Below are 20,639 nucleotides of genomic sequence, written 5' to 3'. Positions count from 1 at the left end.
CCGGGGCTGGGGGAGGAGAGATTATTTTTCTTATCATAAGAAAGCTGGTTTATCAGGATTCATTTTACTCACTTCACATCTTCTTAAATTCCACTATCTGGTTCTCCACATAGACCCAGCCAGTAGTCTCATGTCTTTCAAAGCTGGTGGTATTCAAGTATCCTACTTCAGTGAGTTTAATACCTATATTTTCTTCTCTCCTCTCCTCTTAAAAGGCACAAGAGTAATATTAACTGCCCTTAGAGTTAACCCCAAAGAAAGGTTCTTAGAGGAAATCACTGAAATGATTAGAAAGCAGAGAAAATAAATGTGGTTTTTTTAGGAAGTGGAGCTCTTGACCAAAATTTTAATTCACGTAGCGTAAACTTTAGGCCTATAATATTTCCCGAGCAGACGCTTGACCACCCACACTTCTTATCCTCACCTGTAGAACGGGTTCCGCTCCACCCAGGAGGCTCCTGAACTCTTCGGGGCAAAGTCTCTCTATACCGTGGACGAAGCACGATAAATCACTTGCCGGTTGTTTTGACTATTGGTGCATTTGCAGCACTGCTCACACAGTGAAGTGTTATTTTTGGAAAAAAAGGAAAACCGTTCCCCAAATCTGAGTTCACTGAACTCCTAAATTAATGCCTGATGTGTATCAGGGTAGCTGGAAATTCCTCCTGGCAGACGGAGTTGAGTGTATTTCTTTCTTTCTTTCTTTGAAAAATAAATACAGAAAAGTACAGAGGGTAATAGAGCAAATACCCTCGCAGTCACTCACCCCCCACCCCCACCCCCACACGAACCTCTGTTAGCATTGATCGCATCCAGAATTTTCTCTGTGGCCATGCTTCTGCTTCCTTTTTCCGGGCAGGTGGGTAGCACCCACTCTACGGATAAATCAGATAGCACCTAAAACTGATTCGTAATAAACAGGGCAAAATTCACAGCCATGCTTCCAACCTTGAGACTTTCAAGAACAACTTTTCATGTAAGGGAAACCCAGGAACTCCTTGGGGAAGTGGGCTTAACTGCAATTTGAAGGCTGTCAGAAATATTTACGGGGTCTCTGGCTTCTGGAAAAATTCCTTAATTTACCCAAGGAGTTAGATCACGAAGAAACCCCTGGCGGTGCTGTTTACTCGCCCATACCAATCTCATGAAGCCCATGGAACGTCTGGGGCCCCGAGGAGTGTTTTCACTGGAGTGGGTTCAATTTCTCCTCCTGCCATCTTGCAGATGGATGCTGGCCAAGGCCCCGCTCGCTGCTGCTGGGCCGAGGCTCTTACAGACACTGTCAATGGAAATTATTCTCCAGGTTCAGCTCAAAAGCAAGGTTTGGCCACGGTCGGGGCTGCTAACGGGAAATTTTGTGAGTTCATCTATCAGGGGCTGTTTTGTTCAGGTCTTGCGTTTCTGCCCCGCGTTAACAGGAATAACATTTCCATAAGAGTCTTGGTAACCTGATACCGTCATGCTCCGTGTGGAATGTTCCTGCAGAGCAGTGGGGAGTTGGCAAAGAAAATAATTTGCCTTTGGGTTCAAAGTCGCTGTTGCCCTTGAAGCAAAGCTCTTTTCTGTGCACCTGTGGGTGGAATTGCCCGGTATTTTGACTAACTGGGAGTCAGGGGGCTCGTATAAGAGGTAAGGAAATGCCACCTCCCGAATAAAAAAAGAAAACATGGGCCCTCCAAGGCTTTCACGGGGAGGAGGCCTTCCTGGAGAGGAGGCCTTCCCGGAGAAAAGGGTGCCTGGGCCACAGCTCCAAGATTTCCCTGGCTCTCTGACGGGTGACAGCCGCCATTCCTGTCCCCCAATTAATCCGGTCTCCTGTGGGAACACCCCCCTTCGTCATCCCCAAGACCAGTAAGTGTTCTAATGCTTCCAAATGCCCCAATACCAGAAAGTAAATAGAATTTATGCTGGGGGGTTAATGAAAAATGCAGGTTCCTGGACCCTGTCCCCCAAGATTCAATAAATCCTAACCATCCTGCATTAAAGGAGTTTTTATCAAGCTTGTTTAGTCAACAGAAACCTTTCTTTAAGCAAAGTCTTCCTGGAACCCTAAATAAAGGCCAGTAAGAGCTATCGAAGGGAGTGCTGTGAATAAGCCTCCTCTGGGACCTCCCCCCCCACCGCCCCCACGGGGCTCTGTGAAGTGCTCTGCTGAAGCTCTGTTCTGGGAAGCACAGTTTGGAAATCGCTGTGCTGGGACATCTGCCCAACAAGTTCCAGCCGGCCCCGCGGACCCCAGGCCACACCCAGCCAAACTCTTGGTGGACACAACACAGGTCCCTCAGACCTCCCCAGGTCAGAGAGGAAAGCAGGGGGCTTCTGACTGTTTCCACCCAGAGCCTCCTCCACAGCTCCCCAGCGCACCCACTGCCCACGGGCCACTTCCAGGGAGAGGGGATCGCTGTCTCCTTGGATGGGCCCTGCTGCCTGTAGGCACATCTGGGTGTCCGGAAGTTTTTTCTCCAGTGAAAGCTGCAGTTCTGAAATTGTTTTGTGGCTTACACAGATCACTAATCGGCTGCTTTCTTTCCCCCTCTTCCACAGTGCAACCCACCTCTAGAAGTTAAAGATTTATTCGTTGATATACAAGATGGCAAAATCCTAATGGCTTTGTTAGAAGTCCTGTCTGGGCGAAATCTGGTACGTATGCTCCAGAAGGGTTAGGAAGAAGTAAAAATGCAAAGGAAAACATTGCCAAAGGGTTCTTTTCTGTACAGGTCTATGTGTATGTACATATATACCTGGCCATCCATAAATCCTATGACGGGAAACCTGGGAGGGTGACATTCCTTTCTCGGTGACTAAGACTGATACAGTCATGTGTAACTAAGCAAATATACTTTAGCAAGTAAATAATAAATACCCCATGTTTTCTGTGAGTCCAAAGCTAAGGATCATGACTGAATCATGACAGTTTAGCTGGCCAGCCATGAAATTACCTAGAATGAGAGCTAAGAATCAGGAAGATGGAGAAGAAAAGCATCTCATCAGCCAAAATCTATAATCCACCAACTAGATACACAGAATTCTAGAGCCTTCTTGTGAGTATGACCAAAATTGAATTGAACCAGCTGATCTTGGGGTTCCTTCCACTTTGGATCTTCACCAGAGCTCTCCATGTTGCCTGTATCTGCTATATATTGGTCGGTCCTCTCTCCCCAATTCCACACTGTTGGCATCTTGGCTGGGGTAGTTCTTTGTCACTGACCTGGGCATTGCAGGATGTGTAACAGCAAGCATCCTTGGGTCTCTATCCACTGGATGCCAGTAGTACCCCCAGGCACTGCCAGAGGTTCCTTGAGGGGGCACAGTGATCTGGTCAGAATACCAGTGGTGTCAATTTTGAGAAACCGGCTCTAGAGTCCAGTGTTTGACTTGGCTCAAGTGACCCAGCGTGGCTGATACAAAAGTGCCGCGATGGGGTATAGCTCAGCCCGTGTGGACCTCTCTGGATTTGTTCCTTTTTTTAAAAAAATAAATTTATTTATTTTATTTTTGGCTGCATTGGGTCTTCGTTGCTGCATGGTGCGCGGGCTTTTCGTTGCGGTGGCTTCTCTTGCTGCAGAGCACGGGCTCAGTTGCTCCGCGACATGTGGCATCTTCCCGGACCAGGACCTGAACCATGTCCCCTGCATTGGCAGGCAGATTCTTAACCACTGCGCCACCAGGGAAGCCCGTCTGGATTTGTTCTTAACTGTAGCTTTAAAGTCAAGAGCTCCTACTTCTGTTCTCAGCTCTAATGTGGCTGGAGTCTTATCACACCCCTTCCTTGCCTTTGCTTTCCCAATAGCCTCTCCACCCCGCCGCAAGGGGGCCGTGCAAAGTGATGCTGTGAATTCTAATGAAGGGTAAAGCCACTGCAGTAAAGGGAGTACAGTAAGTCCCCTACATATGAATGAGTTCAATTCCGAGAGCGTGTGTGTAAGTCCAGTTTGTTCATAAGTCCCACAGAGTTAGCCTCGGTACCCATCTAACACAATTGGCTATATACCACTGCTTTTGGGCTTGCTTCCGGACATCCTGGGCTTGAAATAAAGATACTGCACTACTGTACTCTATACAGTACTGTACAGTGAAGGACACAAAAGCACAACCACTCGTAGAGGATGCACGCACGTGGCAATGTACGCCAGACACGTGAACTAACGTACGTGATTGGACATGCAAACGCACATTCGCATCTTTGAAAGTTCACAACTTGAAGGTTCGTGTGCAGGGGACTTACTGTATTTGGTTTCTTTGCACATCTTACAATGGGCTGCCAGCACAGTCTCTAACAGGCTTCCTGAAAAAGCGCATTCTAGCCCCTCGTTCTGTGTTCCCAGCAGCCCAGGCTCCCACTTTGCTGCCAGGGCACTGGTTAGGAGCGACCATGTCCTTGCGGGGCCTCTGTTGGGAGTCTTTGATCCTGGAGCCCAGCCAAGAACATCCAAGACCTCACCCATTAGCTTGCCTGGAAGTTCACACCGTGTGGAAGTGATACCCACTGGCTTCCTTATAGTGTAAAGCGCCCACCTGGAGGAGTGGGGACGGACTTCAGTTTCAGGATGAGTTTCCTTTGCTGCTGCTCCTGGTGGGTGCGACGAGCATTGTCAGAGTTTTTGCTTCTGCAAACACCTTTCTCTCTCTCTCTCTCCCCCCCCCTTCTCTCCTCTCTCTCTCTCTCCTTTCTCTCTCTCTCTCTCCTCTATCTCTCTCTCTCTCCTCTCTCTCTCTCTCTCTCCTCTCTCTCTCAGTCTCTCTATGCTTCTCTGTGTCTCTCTGTGTCTGTCTCTTTCTCTGTCTCTCTTTTCTCTGTCTCTCTGTGTTTCTGTCTCCGTCTGTCTGTCTCTCTCTCTGACCTGGGATAAATGTCCACAAAGCTCTTGGCCAGAAAACAGAAACATCTGCGGCCGCCAGGGAGGGCTTACCGGATGATTTAGCAGCTGTGGGTGACACTCCCGGCTGACGCTTTCTGCCCTGACGAAAAGCATCAGTGCAGTGAGAACATGTCACCGACAGTCTCTGGAGGAGGGAGGAGTATCAAAAGCCAGGAGCTGGGTCAGAGAGAAACACTTGACAAATCTGTCCCTTGTTTAACCCCTGGATTCCCCTCCTTCAACTCGAGTGAGTTTGGTCCCAAGAACCATAAATAAGGTGACCGTCGGGGGCCCCTGAGGGTACTGTTGTGCATCCTGGGGCCCCATGCCCGGGTTTGGATGTGGTCCGTGTGGGCTCTGCTATGAGCCCCAACCTTCTCTTGAGACTAATGTGAAAAAGGTAAAGAAAAAGACAAGCACATCCGACGGCACCGCTGGGGACTGAGTGCCTGTCTTGGCGTAACTGCTTGTTCTGTTCTGGTTTGTGTTACAGCTGCACGAATACAAGTCCTCATCCCATCGTATTTTTCGGTTGAACAACATAGCGAAAGCGCTTAAGTTTTTGGAAGATAGCAATGTAAGTATCTGAAACACATCTTGTTAACACAGACTTCCCTGTGACCAAAAGGACATAATTTGAAGTTTAATGCTGGTCACAAGAGATGCGGGCAAAGGGGACCCTGCTGAGATGGTCGAATGAAACTAAGTTGAAATGTAACAGAACTCCCGCAGCTAATCCATCAGCCGGAGATACAGTCCCTGACTCCCTGCCCGCCCCTCCATCTCCGTCAGGCTCTCAGATGTTCAGAATTTAGTTGACATTTTCGTTTTCATTTTGGGGGATAAGAGCATGGCAGCGTGTAAAAACTTTTTCTTAGAACTCAGAATATGGGAGAAGCAGGGAGGAAAAGGGGGCCAAATGAGCCTAGGGAAAATTACATAACTCTGTCCCCTTTGATATAACTTTCTCGACTTAAATTAGCCTTTTCTGTGTTTTGAACTCTGCTTCGCGTCCTTCAAAACTGGGAAGGAATGGCCCTAGAGGGATGAAATTTGCAAAGTTCCCCTTTCGTTAAGTTTCACCAATTAATGACCACGTGGGTCCCTGCATTGGGAGGGGGAGGGGCCGTGCAGTGGTGCCGGCACTCAGCAGCCCTGGGTTTCATCCCAGCCCTGATTCCCCAGTCTTCCAAGTCATTCTGTGACCCCTTGGCATCCTTTCAACACATTCCTTTTCTGCTTAAATCAGCCCAGATCAGATCCTGTTGTTTACCACCGGGAACCCCAAACAAATTGCACTTCTGTGATGATGGTCTACTGTACATGCTGATGTGTCGGGCAAGCTGAGGGGTTTTTACTGCACTGTCCCCCTGCCTCCAGCACAGCCCCTGGAAGGAACTCTCGGTGTCACTCATTCAGATTCTAAGGCCTGGGCTGATAAGCCTGGATCCCCACCCATGTCCTGGCTGCCAGGGGCAGGGAAAAGCACCTTTGGCTTTTGAAGAGGGAGGTGTACTCTGCCTCCCATACTGTGGGGAAAGCCCTAGACCTAGGAGGGAGTTCAGGTTGTGACGGCCAAAAAGCACAGCTCTGGTCATGGCAGCATCATTCATAATAGCCAAAAGGTGGGAGCAACCCAGATGCCCATCCGTGGACAAAGGGATGAACAAAATGTGGTCTATCCGTGCAACGGAATATTATTCTGCCATGAAAAAGAATGAAGTGCTGATGCACGCTACAGTGTGGTTGAACCTTGAAAACATTATGAAAGATGCCAGACAAAAAGGACCCCTTCTTCTATGAATCGATTCCTATGAAACGTCCAGCAGGGAAATCTCTCGAGTCAGAAAAGAGATGGGTGGTTGCTCAGGGCTGAGAGAGGTTGGGGGATTAGACAAGTGACAGTTAAAGGGTATAGGATTTCTTTTTGAGGTGATGAAAATGCTCTAAAATTATGGTGATGCCAAAAAGCATGGAATTGTATATTTTAAATGGGTGAATTGGATGGGATGCGAATTGTATCTCTCAATAAAGCTGCTTTTAAAAAAGCACGTCCCGTTTCGTGAAAATGCTGGCCTCTCTGCAGAGTCAGTTTCACCATCCGCCTCGGTGCTGACGCCACGTTCAGGGCACCGCTGCCACGGCTTCCACTCCTGGGAAGTGATGTAGACGCCTTGAGCCTCCATTTCCACATCTGTTACACAGAGGTGATGAGAGGCAAACCTACTTCAGAGAGTTGTTGAGGATGGATTGTGCCCATCCAGGTGCGGTTTAGCCAAGTGCGGGCACAGGGCACAGGGTGAGGTCTGCGTTCGTTAGCTGTGGCTCTTGCTACCTCTCCCCAGCTCCATAGCTCCACTGTCTGCTCCTGGAAGGGAGCGTTAGGCGTGGCCCTCCTGGGCAGTGTCCACACCTGAATTCCGAAGAGCGTTGTTTCTATGATAACGTGGGGCCTTGGGACCACTGCCCGGGATACTCACTGTTCTTCCTTCCAGCTTGTGAACCCCTAAGTAATTTCCTGCTCTGCCAGCTGCCACGTGTTGATGGGTCTGTACTGTAGGCAGAACTCTCCCCCTGCGTTTACAAAGTGTCTTCTGTGGGCCCAGGGCTGTGCTCAGCCTTGGGGACATAAAGCTGCATTAGGAGCACATCTCCGCTTCAAGGAGCTTAGAGCCTCGCAGAGGAGGCCTCACGCGGACAGCAGGCTGCTCGTCACTGCAGGGGCCCAGGGAGGAGCAGTGATCCTGCAGCAGCGAAAAAACAAACAGCCTGGGAGCCTGCTGGGGGGCATTGCAGGTAGGACTAGCCCATGCTCAGGGGTGGCAGGCCTGGCCTTCTGTAATCCGTCCTTAAATGTTTCCCCAACTGCAGTAGCTGCCTTATGGTACAAAAGAAAGAACAGTAAAGCTCCCTTCTCCTTTATTTTTTATTTAAAAATCTGGAAATACGCCGAATGTGGTTGTGTTATGTCAGCTCTTTGCCCCGTTGGCTCCCGTGGCCGGCAGGTGAATGGCCCCATGGGGAGGAGAGCACCAGTGGGTGAGGCAGGTGGAAACAGGCATTTTGGTTGCAGTCTCTTTCCCATTGCCAGAATCTGGGCCCTTGTTGGCCCCTTCCTGTCCCACTGTCCCAGCTCGAGGGAGGACGGGCCCAGTGGCTCTCCTGAGCCAAAAAAGTGCCCAGAACTGGGTGATCAATGCCAAGCGGGTGCTGGAGGGGCAGCAGTCAGGTCCCATTTGCCCCAGGATTCAGGTGCTGTTAGTGTGGCCAGCCTCTGTCCCTCCCTCTCTCCCCTGAAACTGTGAGGCTCAGAGCATGGTGTTCACTCCTGTGTCAGAGACCCGCTGCCCCACAGGACCAGCTCTGTGACCTCCGGCAGGTCATTCAACCTCTCTGAGCCTCAACTTGCTCATCTGTGCAATGGTATAGTATGACTAACCCATGAGAACCACTGGGCAGAAGTCAGCTCTCCCCGGGGAGGGCATTACCGTGATGACCATTATCACTGCCCCACGATGGATGTGCCAGCCAGAGGGGGAGGAGGATATTCCCAGAAGCCAGTTGGTCCACTTATTGTCAGTGTGGCGAAAACAACCAAGTTAGCGGGAAGAGGGGGAGGAGGACATTGTCCCTGAAGCTTCTGACTGATGTCCGGCTGCGACATCGTCTGTTTGCCAGGGAGAACCAAGCAGTGGCTGGGCACCCGCGGCAAGGTCTTCGGGCATATCCATAATCCCCGCCTTCCTCAGCCAGGCTCCCAGTCCCTGTGGCCGGGAGAGTGCTTTATTCTCCAAAGGTGACGTCTACTCCCTGCCCCCCTTTCCTCCCTGTCCCAAGAGGGTGCGCCATCTTACTCCCCACATCCCTACAAGGCAACTCCGTGATTTCTCACTTTGGGACACTTTCCATGAACCTCAGCTCAGAGGCCATGCTGGGCTTCCTCCAGGGGATGGTGAAGGCCAGGATTGACTAAGTGCTTTGATGTGACTCCCCCGTGCTGGGATGTGATCAGTGAGCCACAGAAGCGGAGGGAGCTGCCGGAGCAGAGGTCCAGGGTACGCGACAGCCACAGACCGCAGGTGACTCATCCCATGGGACATGTGGCCGTGATGAATATGGACGGACTATTGGGCCTGAATTCCATTGGCTCTGTTGTTCACAATATTGACCACTTCCTTCAGCCTCTAACCTGCCAGTGATGAGCTTGTGCTCCCTGGATTATTCTCTGGGCATCAACCTGCAAAACACACCTGAGCCAGGGACTCAGGATTCTCACCTGTGATTAGGAAAGCCCAGGCCCTACTGATGGGTGTGGTCAGAAACCCCTGAGGAACTGGTAGGGACAGAGACCCATCTTTTTTTAAAGCCCCAAAGGAAAGAGAGAAAGAAGTATTTGTGTGAGACGCTCTCTTTGTGTTTTCTTTCCCGAGTCTCCCAAGCAGAATTTTATGAATCAAATTTGGATTTGAAAGTTTACCTTGGGACTTCCCTGGTAGCGCAGTGGTTAAGAATTCTCCTGCCAATGCAGGGGACGTGGGTTCGAGCCCTGGTCCAGGAAGATCCCACGTGCCATGGAGCAACTAAGCCCGTCCGCCGTGAATACTGAGCCTCTGCTCTAGAGCCCGCGAGCCACAACTACTGAGCCCTTGCTTCGCAACTACTGAAGCCCGTGTGCCTAAAGCCCACGCTCCGCAACAAGAGAAGCCTGTGTGTGGCAACGAAGGGTAGCCCCGCTTGCTGCAACTAGAGAAAGCCTGCGTGCAGCAACAAAGACCTAACGCAGCCAAAAAAAGAAAAGGAAAAGTTTACCTCGATTTACTTGATTTCTCCTCTCCTCCCCCTGAAGAATGGAGTTTACATTTGCAAAGGGTGGTAAAGAATGAAGAGGCGGAAAATGTGACACAGACAGTTGTGGCCTGCAGTCTTCAATATTTGCTCTCTGGCTCTTTACAGAAGTTTGCAGACCCCTGATCTATATACTTAGGTTTTGTTTGCAGAGTAGAATGATGACTCAGGGCAGGGGTCCTCAAACCCAAGCGTATAGCAGAATCACCTGGAGCTCTGGTTAAAATGCAGATTGTGGGGCTTCCCTGGTGGTGCAGTGGTTGAGAGTCCATCTGCCGATGCAGGGGACATGGGTTTGTGCCCCGGTCCAGGAGGATCCCACATGCCGCGGAGCGGCTGGGCCCGTGAGCCATGGCCGCTGAACCTGCGCATCCGGAGCCTGTGCTCTGCAACGTGAGAGGCCACAACAGTGAGAGGCCCGTGTACCGCCAAAAAAAAAAAAAAGAATGATGGAGTCACTAGGCTCGATCGAATCAGATCAAATAGAATAGAATATTTAAAATGCAGGTTGTGGCCCTTCCCAGGGTTTCTGATTCAGTTGGTCTGCGGGAGAATTTGCGTTTCTAAGGAGTTCCCAGGTGACAACATGCTGCTGGTCCAGGGACCACACTTTGAAAACCAGTGCCTCAGGCATTCACCAAGGGCAATCATCCTGTGGTCAGAACATAGTTAAATAAATAACGTAATCTCTTAAGGGTTTCTCAGATATGCCCATCTGAACCAGTCAGTAGGGTATTTTGTTGCGGGTTGTTGCAGAAACGCTGGGTAGCAGCCTTATCCCCACACACTATTTCTAATCAGTAACGGATAATTGTCTTTGCTGTCCGTGATCCTTGATCGCTGATGTCAGTGCTCTGTGTTTGTCCAAAGACGTGTTAAATCTGGAGGTTTGGTGGTGTTAGTGTAGTACACAGACCGCCCTTGGGCATTTACCATCTGTTCTTGGAAAAGGATGACTTTCTTACTAGCTGTGTGTCCTGGGCACGTTACATTGACTGCTCTGGAATTTCTTTACCGGAAATATAGAGATACTAGAAGAATCTGTGACGTGGGGTTGTTGTGAGGATGAATACTTGTAAGGAGCTTAGAATAGTGTCTGCGCATGCGACGTACTATGCACGTGTTTATCAGACACACGTACGTACACTTTTGCACGTTGGGGTCCCCGAGAGGTGGCCTGGGGCAGCACCGAACAGCACAGGTGAGAAAGAGAAACAGGCCCACGACGACAACATCAGAAAATAACATGTTGCATCCTGTTTGGACACTCTGGTTAAGCTTATAAATTGCTTCTCTCCAGGTGAGACTGGTCAGCATCGACGCGGCAGAAATAGCAGACGGCAACCCCTCTTTGGTTCTTGGGCTGATTTGGAACATCATCCTCTTCTTCCAGGTAAAATCATTTCTTTCCTATAACACACGGTAATGATCTCCAGCAACACAAGAGTGGAGCTGGATGGAGGGAGACAGTGAGATTTCGTTTCTAACAGATTTTGACTTTTCTGTTTCCTGGGAAAGAACTAGAAGAACCTGGTTGCTAAAGGGTTTGAATTCCTGTGATTCTAAAAGTGATGTGAGCTCTGTTCTCCTCTTGGTACTTGAAGAGTTACCTGTTTACTTCGAAAAGTAATTTTGTTCTAAAGTGTCACAACGGCTGGGGGATACTTCCAACCAAAACTTGAACTTGGGAGAGTTACTTTCCTAAAATGACTTGTGTTTATCAGAGACGGTTAAAGAGCCTGTACAAAGATAGCTCTAGGAAGAGGTGTGTGTGACAGGAAGGACCTTGTTTTTCCATCCTTAGCACCCTCAGTCTCTATCTGGAAATGCAGATTTTATAGAGCAAGGACAGGGTCTGTGGCTGGAGTATGAAGGGGATATTTCAAATTGTGCTCAAGTTCTTTTCCCCGAGTAGGAGGGAGTGAGTTGATGTTTTATCTTCTAAAATCCCCCTCTTTTGAAATAGAAGATAATGGCTCGTGGCTTAATGGGTCTCCCAAGCGTAAAAGTGATCTGCGCAGAGGCTTATGCTTACATTTCAGAGAAGAATGAGCTCAAACAAGGCTTGGAGACAATAGCCCTGAACTTATAAAACCAAAGGCTCCCTCTGAGCCTCAGTTTCCACATCTGTGAAATGGTAGCAGTGGTCCAAATATGCGGTGGGCATCAAGAGATGCTACGTGGGAAAAGCCCTGCGTCAAGCGTACAGTGTCACATACAGGCTTCAGTCACTGATGTCTGTTCTTCAACTCCCTGATGGACCGGAAACGTCCTGAAATGTGTAAACAGTCCTTAACTCCACTCTGGATCGTCATTCATTTATTTGGTAAATGTCTAGTGAGCTTCTCCCATGTGCCGGGCTCTGAGCATACAAAGTCTTGCTCTCGTGACTTTCTGGTCTCTCAGACAGGTCAGTCCCCTATTATAGAATTCTGTGGTGCAGGCCATGATCCGTATATGAGCAGAGTGTTGTGAAAGCTCCAAGCTGGGGCAGCTATCTCAGAGGGGGAAGCGGGGAGGGGAAAACTTCCTGGATAAAGTGACAACAGAGCAGGGTTTTAAAGGATGAGGAGTTCGCTAGACAAGTGCCTCTCAGACTTTATTGTGCATACCAGTCACCTGGTATGGGGGTGGTGTTGAAATGCAGAGTCTGATTTCGTAGGTCTGGGGCGGGGCCTGGGGTTCTGCATTTCTCACAGGCACCCCATGGTAAGAGCACATTTTGAGTAGCCAGGAGTTCAGTGTTGGAAGGGAGGGACATCCAGGCAGCAGGACCTGGGTGAGCACAGGCGGTGGGGCTTGAAACAGCATGATGCACGCTGGGAGCGATGGCCATGAAAGGACGGGGTAGGGGTAGGTGAAGTCAGGTCAGGAAGACCTCATCTGCAGCCTCTGGCCAGAGCTAAAGAGACTCCAGGAAGAGATGATTTTCCCTGCAAAGCATCACTGCACGCACCACAAGCCACAAGAAACAGCCAGGCCATCATGAGTACTGACCCCTGACCCCTGACACACGACCCTCAGGAAGGGGTTTCTCCCGATCTGGAGAACCAGTTCTGCACAAGCTGGTCCCTCCAGCCGGGGTCCACGAGGGACCGTGCTGGGTCTGCCTCCGGGATCTGAAACGCCGTTTTCCTTCCAGATTAAAGAACTCACCGGCAACCTCAGCAGAAATTCTCCATCTTCCAGCCTGTCACCCGGCTCGGGGGGCACAGACTCAGACTCCTCCTTCCCACCCACGCCCACTGCAGAGAGGAGTGCGGTGATATCGGTGAAAGACCAGAGGAGGGCCATCAGGACACTGTTGACATGGGTGCAGAGGAAAACAAGGAAGTAAGCCACACGCCCTGTGCCCCAGCCCCGTGCTCTGCCAGGCAGGGGGAGGAGGGCTAAGAAAAAGGGCATCACCATGTACTCAGTTATGTGCCCGGCGCTTCCCGTAGACTCTCAGAAAAGGCATCCTGTCAGTTTCTGTTTCTGCGCACAAAACTGTACTCACCCCGTGTTTGGTTTGCAGAAAGCTGATGATAGAATAGAAATCCCAGGGGCCTTCAACACTTTAAATCCCAATGTGGGGATGGCCCTTGGATCCTAATAACATGGACATTTATTATTAAGCTTCTGGGTATCTTTCAGAGTCTGTACCTACTTAAAAACGAGGAACAATAAAGGCTGCAACCTGTCAGAGTCAGGTCTGGCCCTTCCAAAACTGAGACAGGTGAACTGGAACCAAGTTCCTGGCCTTCTGTTTAACCCCTTCCAGACTGGGGAGAGCCTGGTGAATCTCTCACCTTTCTAAGCTGCATCTGTAAGATGGTGACTTACCATTCACCCCCTTATGGGAGAGTTGGGGTTAAATGAAATAAACCCTGTGAAAGCACCTTGCAGAGTACCGGCGCTTAGTAAGTGTTCAGCGGCGGACCCTGGCTCCCCAGTGCATGGAAATAAAAGATGAGAGAGAAGTTGGGTCTTTGGGGTTTTGATTAAGGGGTTAAGCGTGATAGAGTTGATTAATGTGAGCAACCAGTAAATGGTGTTTTCAAATGAATTTATTTTATTTATTTTAAAATTTATTTTAAAATAAATCAAGTGAGCTCATTGCCAGGAGTTAGGGTGGCTGTAACAGAGAGGAAGGGCCTTTGCAGGGAGTAGAACATCTGTACCGCCACTGCGGCACCGGTCACAGGAATGGGTGCTTGTGACAAAGTGTCATGGCGCTTATACCATCCCCGCGACACTGAAGCCAGTGAAATCCTAATTCGGTCTGTGGTCTTAATAGCCCTGTACCCACGTCGGTGTCCCGGTTCTGATAACACACGCCGGTAACGTAGGATGCTGCCGTTGAAAGAAGCTGGGTGAAGGGTCTACAGGGGCCCTTTGTACTGCTGTTGCAACTTCTTATGAATCTCAAATGATAAATAACAGTATTTTTTTTTTTTTTTTTTTTTGCGGTACACGGGCCTCTCACTGTTTTGGCCTCTCCCGTTGCTCAGGCTCAGCAACCATGGCTCACGGGCCCAGCCGCTCCGCGGCATGTGGAATCTTCCCAGACCGGGGCACGATCCCATGTCCCCTGCATTGGCAGGCGGACTCTCAACCACTGCGCCACCAGGGAAGCCCCAGGATTTTTTTTTTAAAGAGAGTTCAGGGATCACAGTTGAGAGACTGACGGGGGCGGATATGGTCTCAAGGGATGGAGTCCAAAGGAAATGAGTGCCTGGCAGGATTATCTATCTTTGTCACTTTTAATGTTCTGATTTTATTTATATTAATCATGACGTTAGCTGTCCCTTAGTGAGTGGCTTTCACGTGCCATCTGCATTGCACGTTAGATTGTCCACGTGACGTGGCCATTTTGGGGGATCCAACCTACTACTTGCCCATGACAGCTGCCCTGTTTTATGAATGAGTTTGAGGCTTAGAAGGTGTGTGACTCCAGGCCACAGCACTGGAAGCACAGTGGGGCAGCCGGAGTGTGAACTTGTGTCTTTCTGGCTCCATTTTTTTACACAACACATCTATGTTTGCTGCATTTTGAACATCGCTGATAAAAGGAACAGTGTATAGAGTGACTCCTTTATATATATGTGTGTATAAATACGTATATATCTGGGAATTGGGAAACACAGCGTTCTATGCTGTCTCCTCGTGTGATGGACACCTTCCTATCCTGTTTGTCTGGAAATGGAAATACCAACGGTTCAGTGCAGCTCTCCCCATCCTCAGGGCTTCGGGCATCTTGGCCTCCCCAGGTCAGCAGCTCCCAGCCCCGCTCGGAGGCCAGCGAGGCATCCCCGAGGCTGCTTACTGACCTGCGCTGAGGCGGCTCCTTTTCCTCAGGTATGGCGTGGCGGTGCAGGACTTTGCAGGCAGCTGGAGAAGCGGGCTGGCTTTCCTGGCAGTGATCAAGGCCATCGACCCTAGCCTGGTCGACATGAAGCAGGCGCTAGAAGACTCCATGCGGGAAAATCTAGAGAAGGCTTTCAGCATCGCTCACGACGCCCTTCACATCCCCAGGCTCCTGGAGCCAGAAGGTAGATGTGGTTCTCTCTTTTTCTCTTTCTTTGTAATATACATATATATATATATATATGTGTGTATATATATATATATATTTTTTTTTTACATATGTAACATCTGCTGTCCAACGTGGAGAATACAGAAATATCTAATGAAGTCAGTTTTATATCTCCTGTATTCCTGCCACTGAGATCATTTTCCCAGTATTTTTCCTTACATCTAATTACAATTTTTTTACCTAATTGGGATCATTCAGTGTATGTATGGTTTTGTATCCTACTTTTTTTAAACCTAATGTTATAATTGTGACATAAGTATGCTGATAGGAGGTCCTCATTACATATTTTTATTGGGCGCATAATGGTCCATTCAGTGGGTGCACCAAAATGTACTTAGCTCTTTACTACTGGTGGACATCGAGGTTGTTTCAGAATAGTCATGTTTATATATAACGCTGCAATGAACATCTTATTGGTTAAAGCTCAGTGTGCATCTCAGATTATTTCCTCCAGGACCAGGTCCCAACAGCGGAATGAATGACACAGCTAGAAAGTACACACCTTTTTAGGGCACTTGGTTATCTCTGTCAAATCGCCTTCCATGTGGATTAGGCTAACTTAGGACTACCTCTGGCAGTGAGTGAGGGTCCCAGCTCAACAGACTCGCTGATGGGGCAGGCAGTGAGCTGGCTGCTGGCAGGGGGGGACTAAGACAGTAGGGAACAACAGAATCTTGGGTGCAAGGAGAGCTGGAGTCTTCATTCCACCTTCTCTGCTCATCAGCCACGTGTGAGCCTTCACTCAAATCATTCCCCTTCTCTGGGCCTAGACTTCCTGAAGTGTACAATAAAGAGAAAATACCTCCCTGGTCTGTGGGATCCTTCGCCATCAAGCATCCCAAGATCCCATGTAAAAACCATGTGTTCTCGTTGGTGGGAATGTAAATTGGTGCAGCTCTTATGGAAAACTGTATGGAGGTTCCTCAAAAAATTAAAAATAGACAATCATGTGATCCAGCAAACTCTCTACTGAATATATATCCAAAGGAAATGAAATTTAAAAAAACAACAAAAATAAACCAACCACCTCAGGAATTCCCTGGCAGTCTAGTGGTTAAGACTCAGGGCTTTCACTGCTGTGGGCCTGAGTTTGATCCCTGGTCAGGGAACTAAGATCCCGCAAGGCACACTGCATGACCAAAAACCCCCCAAAACAAACAAAACAAAAACAAAGGAAATGAAATTGCAATCTTGGAGAACTATCTGCACACCAGTGTTCACTGCAGCATTATTCACAATAGGCAAAGCATGGTAACAACCGACGCGTCCATCAGTGGATGAAGAGATAAAGAAAATGCTGTGTGTATGTACGATGGAATATTATTCAGCCATGAAAAAGAAAGAACTCCTGCCATTTACCACAGCACAAATGAACCTGGAGGACATTATGCTGAGTGAAGTAAGCCAGGCACAGAAAGACAAATACTACATGATCTCACTTATACGTGGAATCTGAAAAAGCCAAACTCATAGAACCAGAGAGTATAAGGGTGGTTACCAGGGGCTGGGGTTGGGGGTGGGGTGGGAAAAGTAGGGAAATGTACAAACTTTCAGTTATAAGATGAATAAGTTCTGGGGAGTCTAACATACAGTATGGTGACTATAGCTAATAGTACCGTATTGTGTACTAGAAATTTGCTAAGAGGGTAGATCTTAAGGTTTCTCAGCACACCAAAAAAACCCAAAAAACAAAAAAGGTAACTCTGTGAGGTGATGGATGTGTGAATTAACTTGCTTGTGGGAATTATTTCACGATGTATATGTATGTCAAACCATCATGCTGTACACTTTAAATAGATACAATTTTCATTTGTCAATCATACCTCAATAAAGCTGGAAAACAATTTTTTAATTAAAAATGGTTTAAATCAATAAAATAAAAACCGTGTTTTGCGTGTCCTTCTAACTCCTGTGTCTCTCTTAACAGACATCATGGTTGACACGCCAGATGAGCAGTCCATCGTGACTTACGTGGCTCAGTTTCTAGAACATTTCCCGGAGTTGGAAGCCGTATGTCTGTTTTCCTTACCTATAATTCAGAAACCATACACTTCCATCAGCTGGCCATCCCATGGAGCTCGGGGCTCGGGCTGTGTTGTTCTGTGTGACAGCCGTAAGGATCAAAACTCGATCTCAAGTGCTTTGCCGCTTACTCATTTCAAAATCATAGATAACGTGTATGACATTTAAAAGCAGAGTGGGAAGCTAGGCACACCTCTTACAGACCTCTTCCCATCCCAAACTTTATTAAGATTAGAAGAGATGCCCACCTGTAATATGAATCAGCCACTTGATTTTCTAGATGCCAGGTGGAACCTTTCAGCAGTCTACCAGATTTTATCAGAATGTGAGAAATTCTCATAGACAATGACCATTCAAAAGCATGCCTTTTTATTTTCAGAATCTGAGTAGACTTGCTGACAGAGTGTTTGGAGCAGAATCAGACCTTTTAGAAGTTGTCATGGCTCTGTTGAACCTCCAGCCAACCCGTGCATAAGCCCAAGATGATAATAACAATGATCACAAGGATAACAACAGTCCTTTATTGAATGTATTGGAAATCTGCTGAACACCTACTGCTGGCTCAGGGGAACTTAGCGATAAGCAAGATGGATGAGGTCCCTGACCTTTTGTAGCTTTGTTCTAATAGAGGAAACAGTTGACAAGTCCGCAAACATGTCATCATTTCAGGTAGTTAGACGTACTAGACAGAAAAGAAAAAAGCATGAAGAGCTAATACTTGCAGGGAGAATGGGCCGCTCTTTTAGCTGGAGGCTTGTCAGGTAACCATCCCTTGTGTCTCTGGGCTGACTGCCACCTCTGCGATTCCACTTGACTTGGTATCATTATTTTCACTTTGTAGAAGAGAAAACAGATACTCTCAGAGGCTTAAAGAGCTCTCCAGGGTTGCCCAGCTACCAAGTGCAGAGCTGGGGTTTGATCCCAGTTCTCTGTGGTTGCAAAGTTCAGGCTTTTAGATTCCTTACAACATAGGCTGAAACTGAGACCCCATTTTGCATAGCTCAGAAGAGCCAGACTGGGTCTTCCCCAGGATGTGGCTCTCATTCCAGTCCCTACCTATGTGTGTGTTTCCCGTCTGTTTCTGGCCCACAGATCACTTTCCAGGGCACTTTAGAAGCAGGCATTCCAGGGCTGGAATGTCAGTTCTTCCACTTGAAGCTGTGTGACCTTGAGCCGCTTTCATAACCTCTCTGATACATGTCCGTATGAGATGCCATCTGTAAAATGGAAAGATGACCCACGTTTCAGAGTTACGTGAAGAATAAATAGATACAGAAAGTACTTACTCCTGTGCGTGGCACAGCAGTTGATGCCCAGAAAATGGTGGTGATATTATTTTGCCATTTAATCTTCATAGGCCATTACTGAATTCTGAAATACTAGGCACCAGGGCTTTTATTAGCCCTGAGCTCTTAAGCTGTGGGCAGAGTTTAAAATTAACTAAAATTTATGATATTTGTGTGAGTCAAGGTCACGGCCGGGATTCAGCAGATCTGACACTTGGATCTCCCCAGTGCTGGGGTCAGAGACTAGGGCTGGGGCAAGAGAGGTTCAACAAGATACGATACCTGGGGTAGGTCATCTTGACTCATGGAACACAGTGCATCACCACAGAACAGTCCATTTACATCCCCAGGGGAATAAGATGAGCCATCCCAGCTAATCTAGACTCCCATCAAACCGCTGTTTTTTTTAAGCTTAACAATTCAGCTGAGTTTAGTACATTTCAGTAAACATTCATTAAGCCCTGACCGCATACCAGACACTGTGCCTGGCTTTATGGCCCGACATATGGCTTATTTGGGTAAACATACCATATGCACTTGCAAAGAATGTGTCTTGTGCAGTGAAAGTGTTGGCAGTCTTTAAATATCAATTAGGTTGAGTTGGTTAATATGCTGTTCTAATATCCTGTGGACAGATGACTCTTTTTTTTTGCTTTTCCTATCAATGAGTGTGAGGGAGAAAAGTTAAAAATCTCTGACTTACGATTGTGGATTGGTTGCGCTTCTTACTTCTGTCAGCTTTTGCTTTATGTATGTGGAAGCTCTGCCACACATGTATACACGGTTAGGACTGTTGTCTCTTCCTGACGACATCATCATTTTATTTTTATTTTATTTTGTCTTAGAGTGTCCTTGGTCTGACAGGAATATAGCCATACCAACTTTCTTATGATTAGTGTTTGTGTGATACATCTTTTTCCATCTTTCTCCTTCCAGAGTATGCTTATGTTTAAAGCACGTCCCTTGCAAATAGTATAGAGTTGGGTCTTGTTTTTCATCCATTCTGACAAGAATTAGTGTGTCATTTTATTAGTGTATTTTTTTACCATTTACTTCACGTAATCTACCATCTTGATTGTTGTTTTTTATTGGTCCTATCTGTTCTATGTTCCTTTGTCCTTCCTTTCTAACTTTTTTTCTGATTATTCAATTACTTTTTTGGTTTCCACTTTATCTCCTCTGTTGCTTTAAAACAACATCTCCTTGTTTTATCTTTTTAGTAGTTTTCAAACTAGGGGTTGTAATATTCATCTTGAACATAACTCAGTCTGCTTTGGATTACTATAATACAACATGAAATAAAATGCATATTTATATATTTTTATATATGCAACTATGTCATTCCACTCACCTCTTCTCCATCCCTTTGTGCTGTTATTGCCACTGACTTTCTTCTGCATATGTTTTAATCCTCAATGCTTTGTTATTATTTGTGCTTTAAACAGGAGACTTTTTAAGAAAACTTTTTAAATAGTCTTTTATATTGGCCATACATTACCATCTCAGGTACTTTTCATTCCCCCCTTCAGCTCCAGGCTTTCATCTGTGATCCTTTCCTTCAGCCTGAAGAAAAACCTTTGTATCTCTTGTAGTATAGGTTAAGCAGTTATTTTAGACTCTTTATTTACTAGTTCTAACCCCCAGTTATCTTTGGGTCTACTTCTAATGACTGTTGTTTCTCCTGATTATGGGTCTCTTCTCTTGCTTATTTGTGACTTAAATTTTTTTTTATTTTATGCCAAATCTGGTGTATAGAGGAGCAGTACAGTTGAGGTAGATGACATTTTCCCCCCAGAGAATATAGCCCTTTCCCAAACAAGGACCTATAATGAGGAGCTGATCATTTTGACCTTCTCAGGAGCTGATAAAGGCTCTGTTGAAGTTTTATTTAATTTCAGCCCTCCAGTTTCAAGTAATTGTATAATGAGGTCAGTCCACCCTCCCTACCAGTGCATTGGGAGCCAGGCTCTGCAGTACCACCAAGATTGCTCTCTGCTTTTCAGCCCTGCTCTCAGCTGCTGCATCTTTTTGTTTCTAACTGAAGTGTAG

The 20,639-nt window shown here is 47.4% G+C and overlaps 1 protein-coding gene across 2 annotated transcripts in view; it reads left to right on the top strand.

Annotated features, from left to right (window-relative positions):
• CLMN (calmin) overlaps positions 1–20,639 on the top strand; it is a 119,557-nt gene that overhangs the window by 79,054 nt on the left and 19,864 nt on the right. For both annotated transcript variants that reach the window (XM_060295249.1, XM_060295250.2), the window contains exons 3-8: positions 2,545–2,640; positions 5,353–5,436; positions 11,005–11,097; positions 12,847–13,037; positions 15,045–15,238; positions 17,210–17,292. In XM_060295249.1, coding sequence (XP_060151232.1) covers positions 2,545–2,640; positions 5,353–5,436; positions 11,005–11,097; positions 12,847–13,037; positions 15,045–15,238; positions 17,210–17,292 — 741 coding nt within the window. The remainder of the gene's footprint in view (positions 1–2,544; positions 2,641–5,352; positions 5,437–11,004; positions 11,098–12,846; positions 13,038–15,044; positions 15,239–17,209; positions 17,293–20,639) is intronic.

This window comes from Globicephala melas, chromosome 2 (genome assembly GCF_963455315.2).
Source record: "Globicephala melas chromosome 2, mGloMel1.2, whole genome shotgun sequence".
Taxonomy (NCBI): Eukaryota; Metazoa; Chordata; class Mammalia; order Artiodactyla; family Delphinidae; genus Globicephala; species Globicephala melas.
The sequence above is the reverse complement of the archived record's forward strand: the minus strand, read 5'-3'. Positions and strand labels throughout refer to the sequence as shown.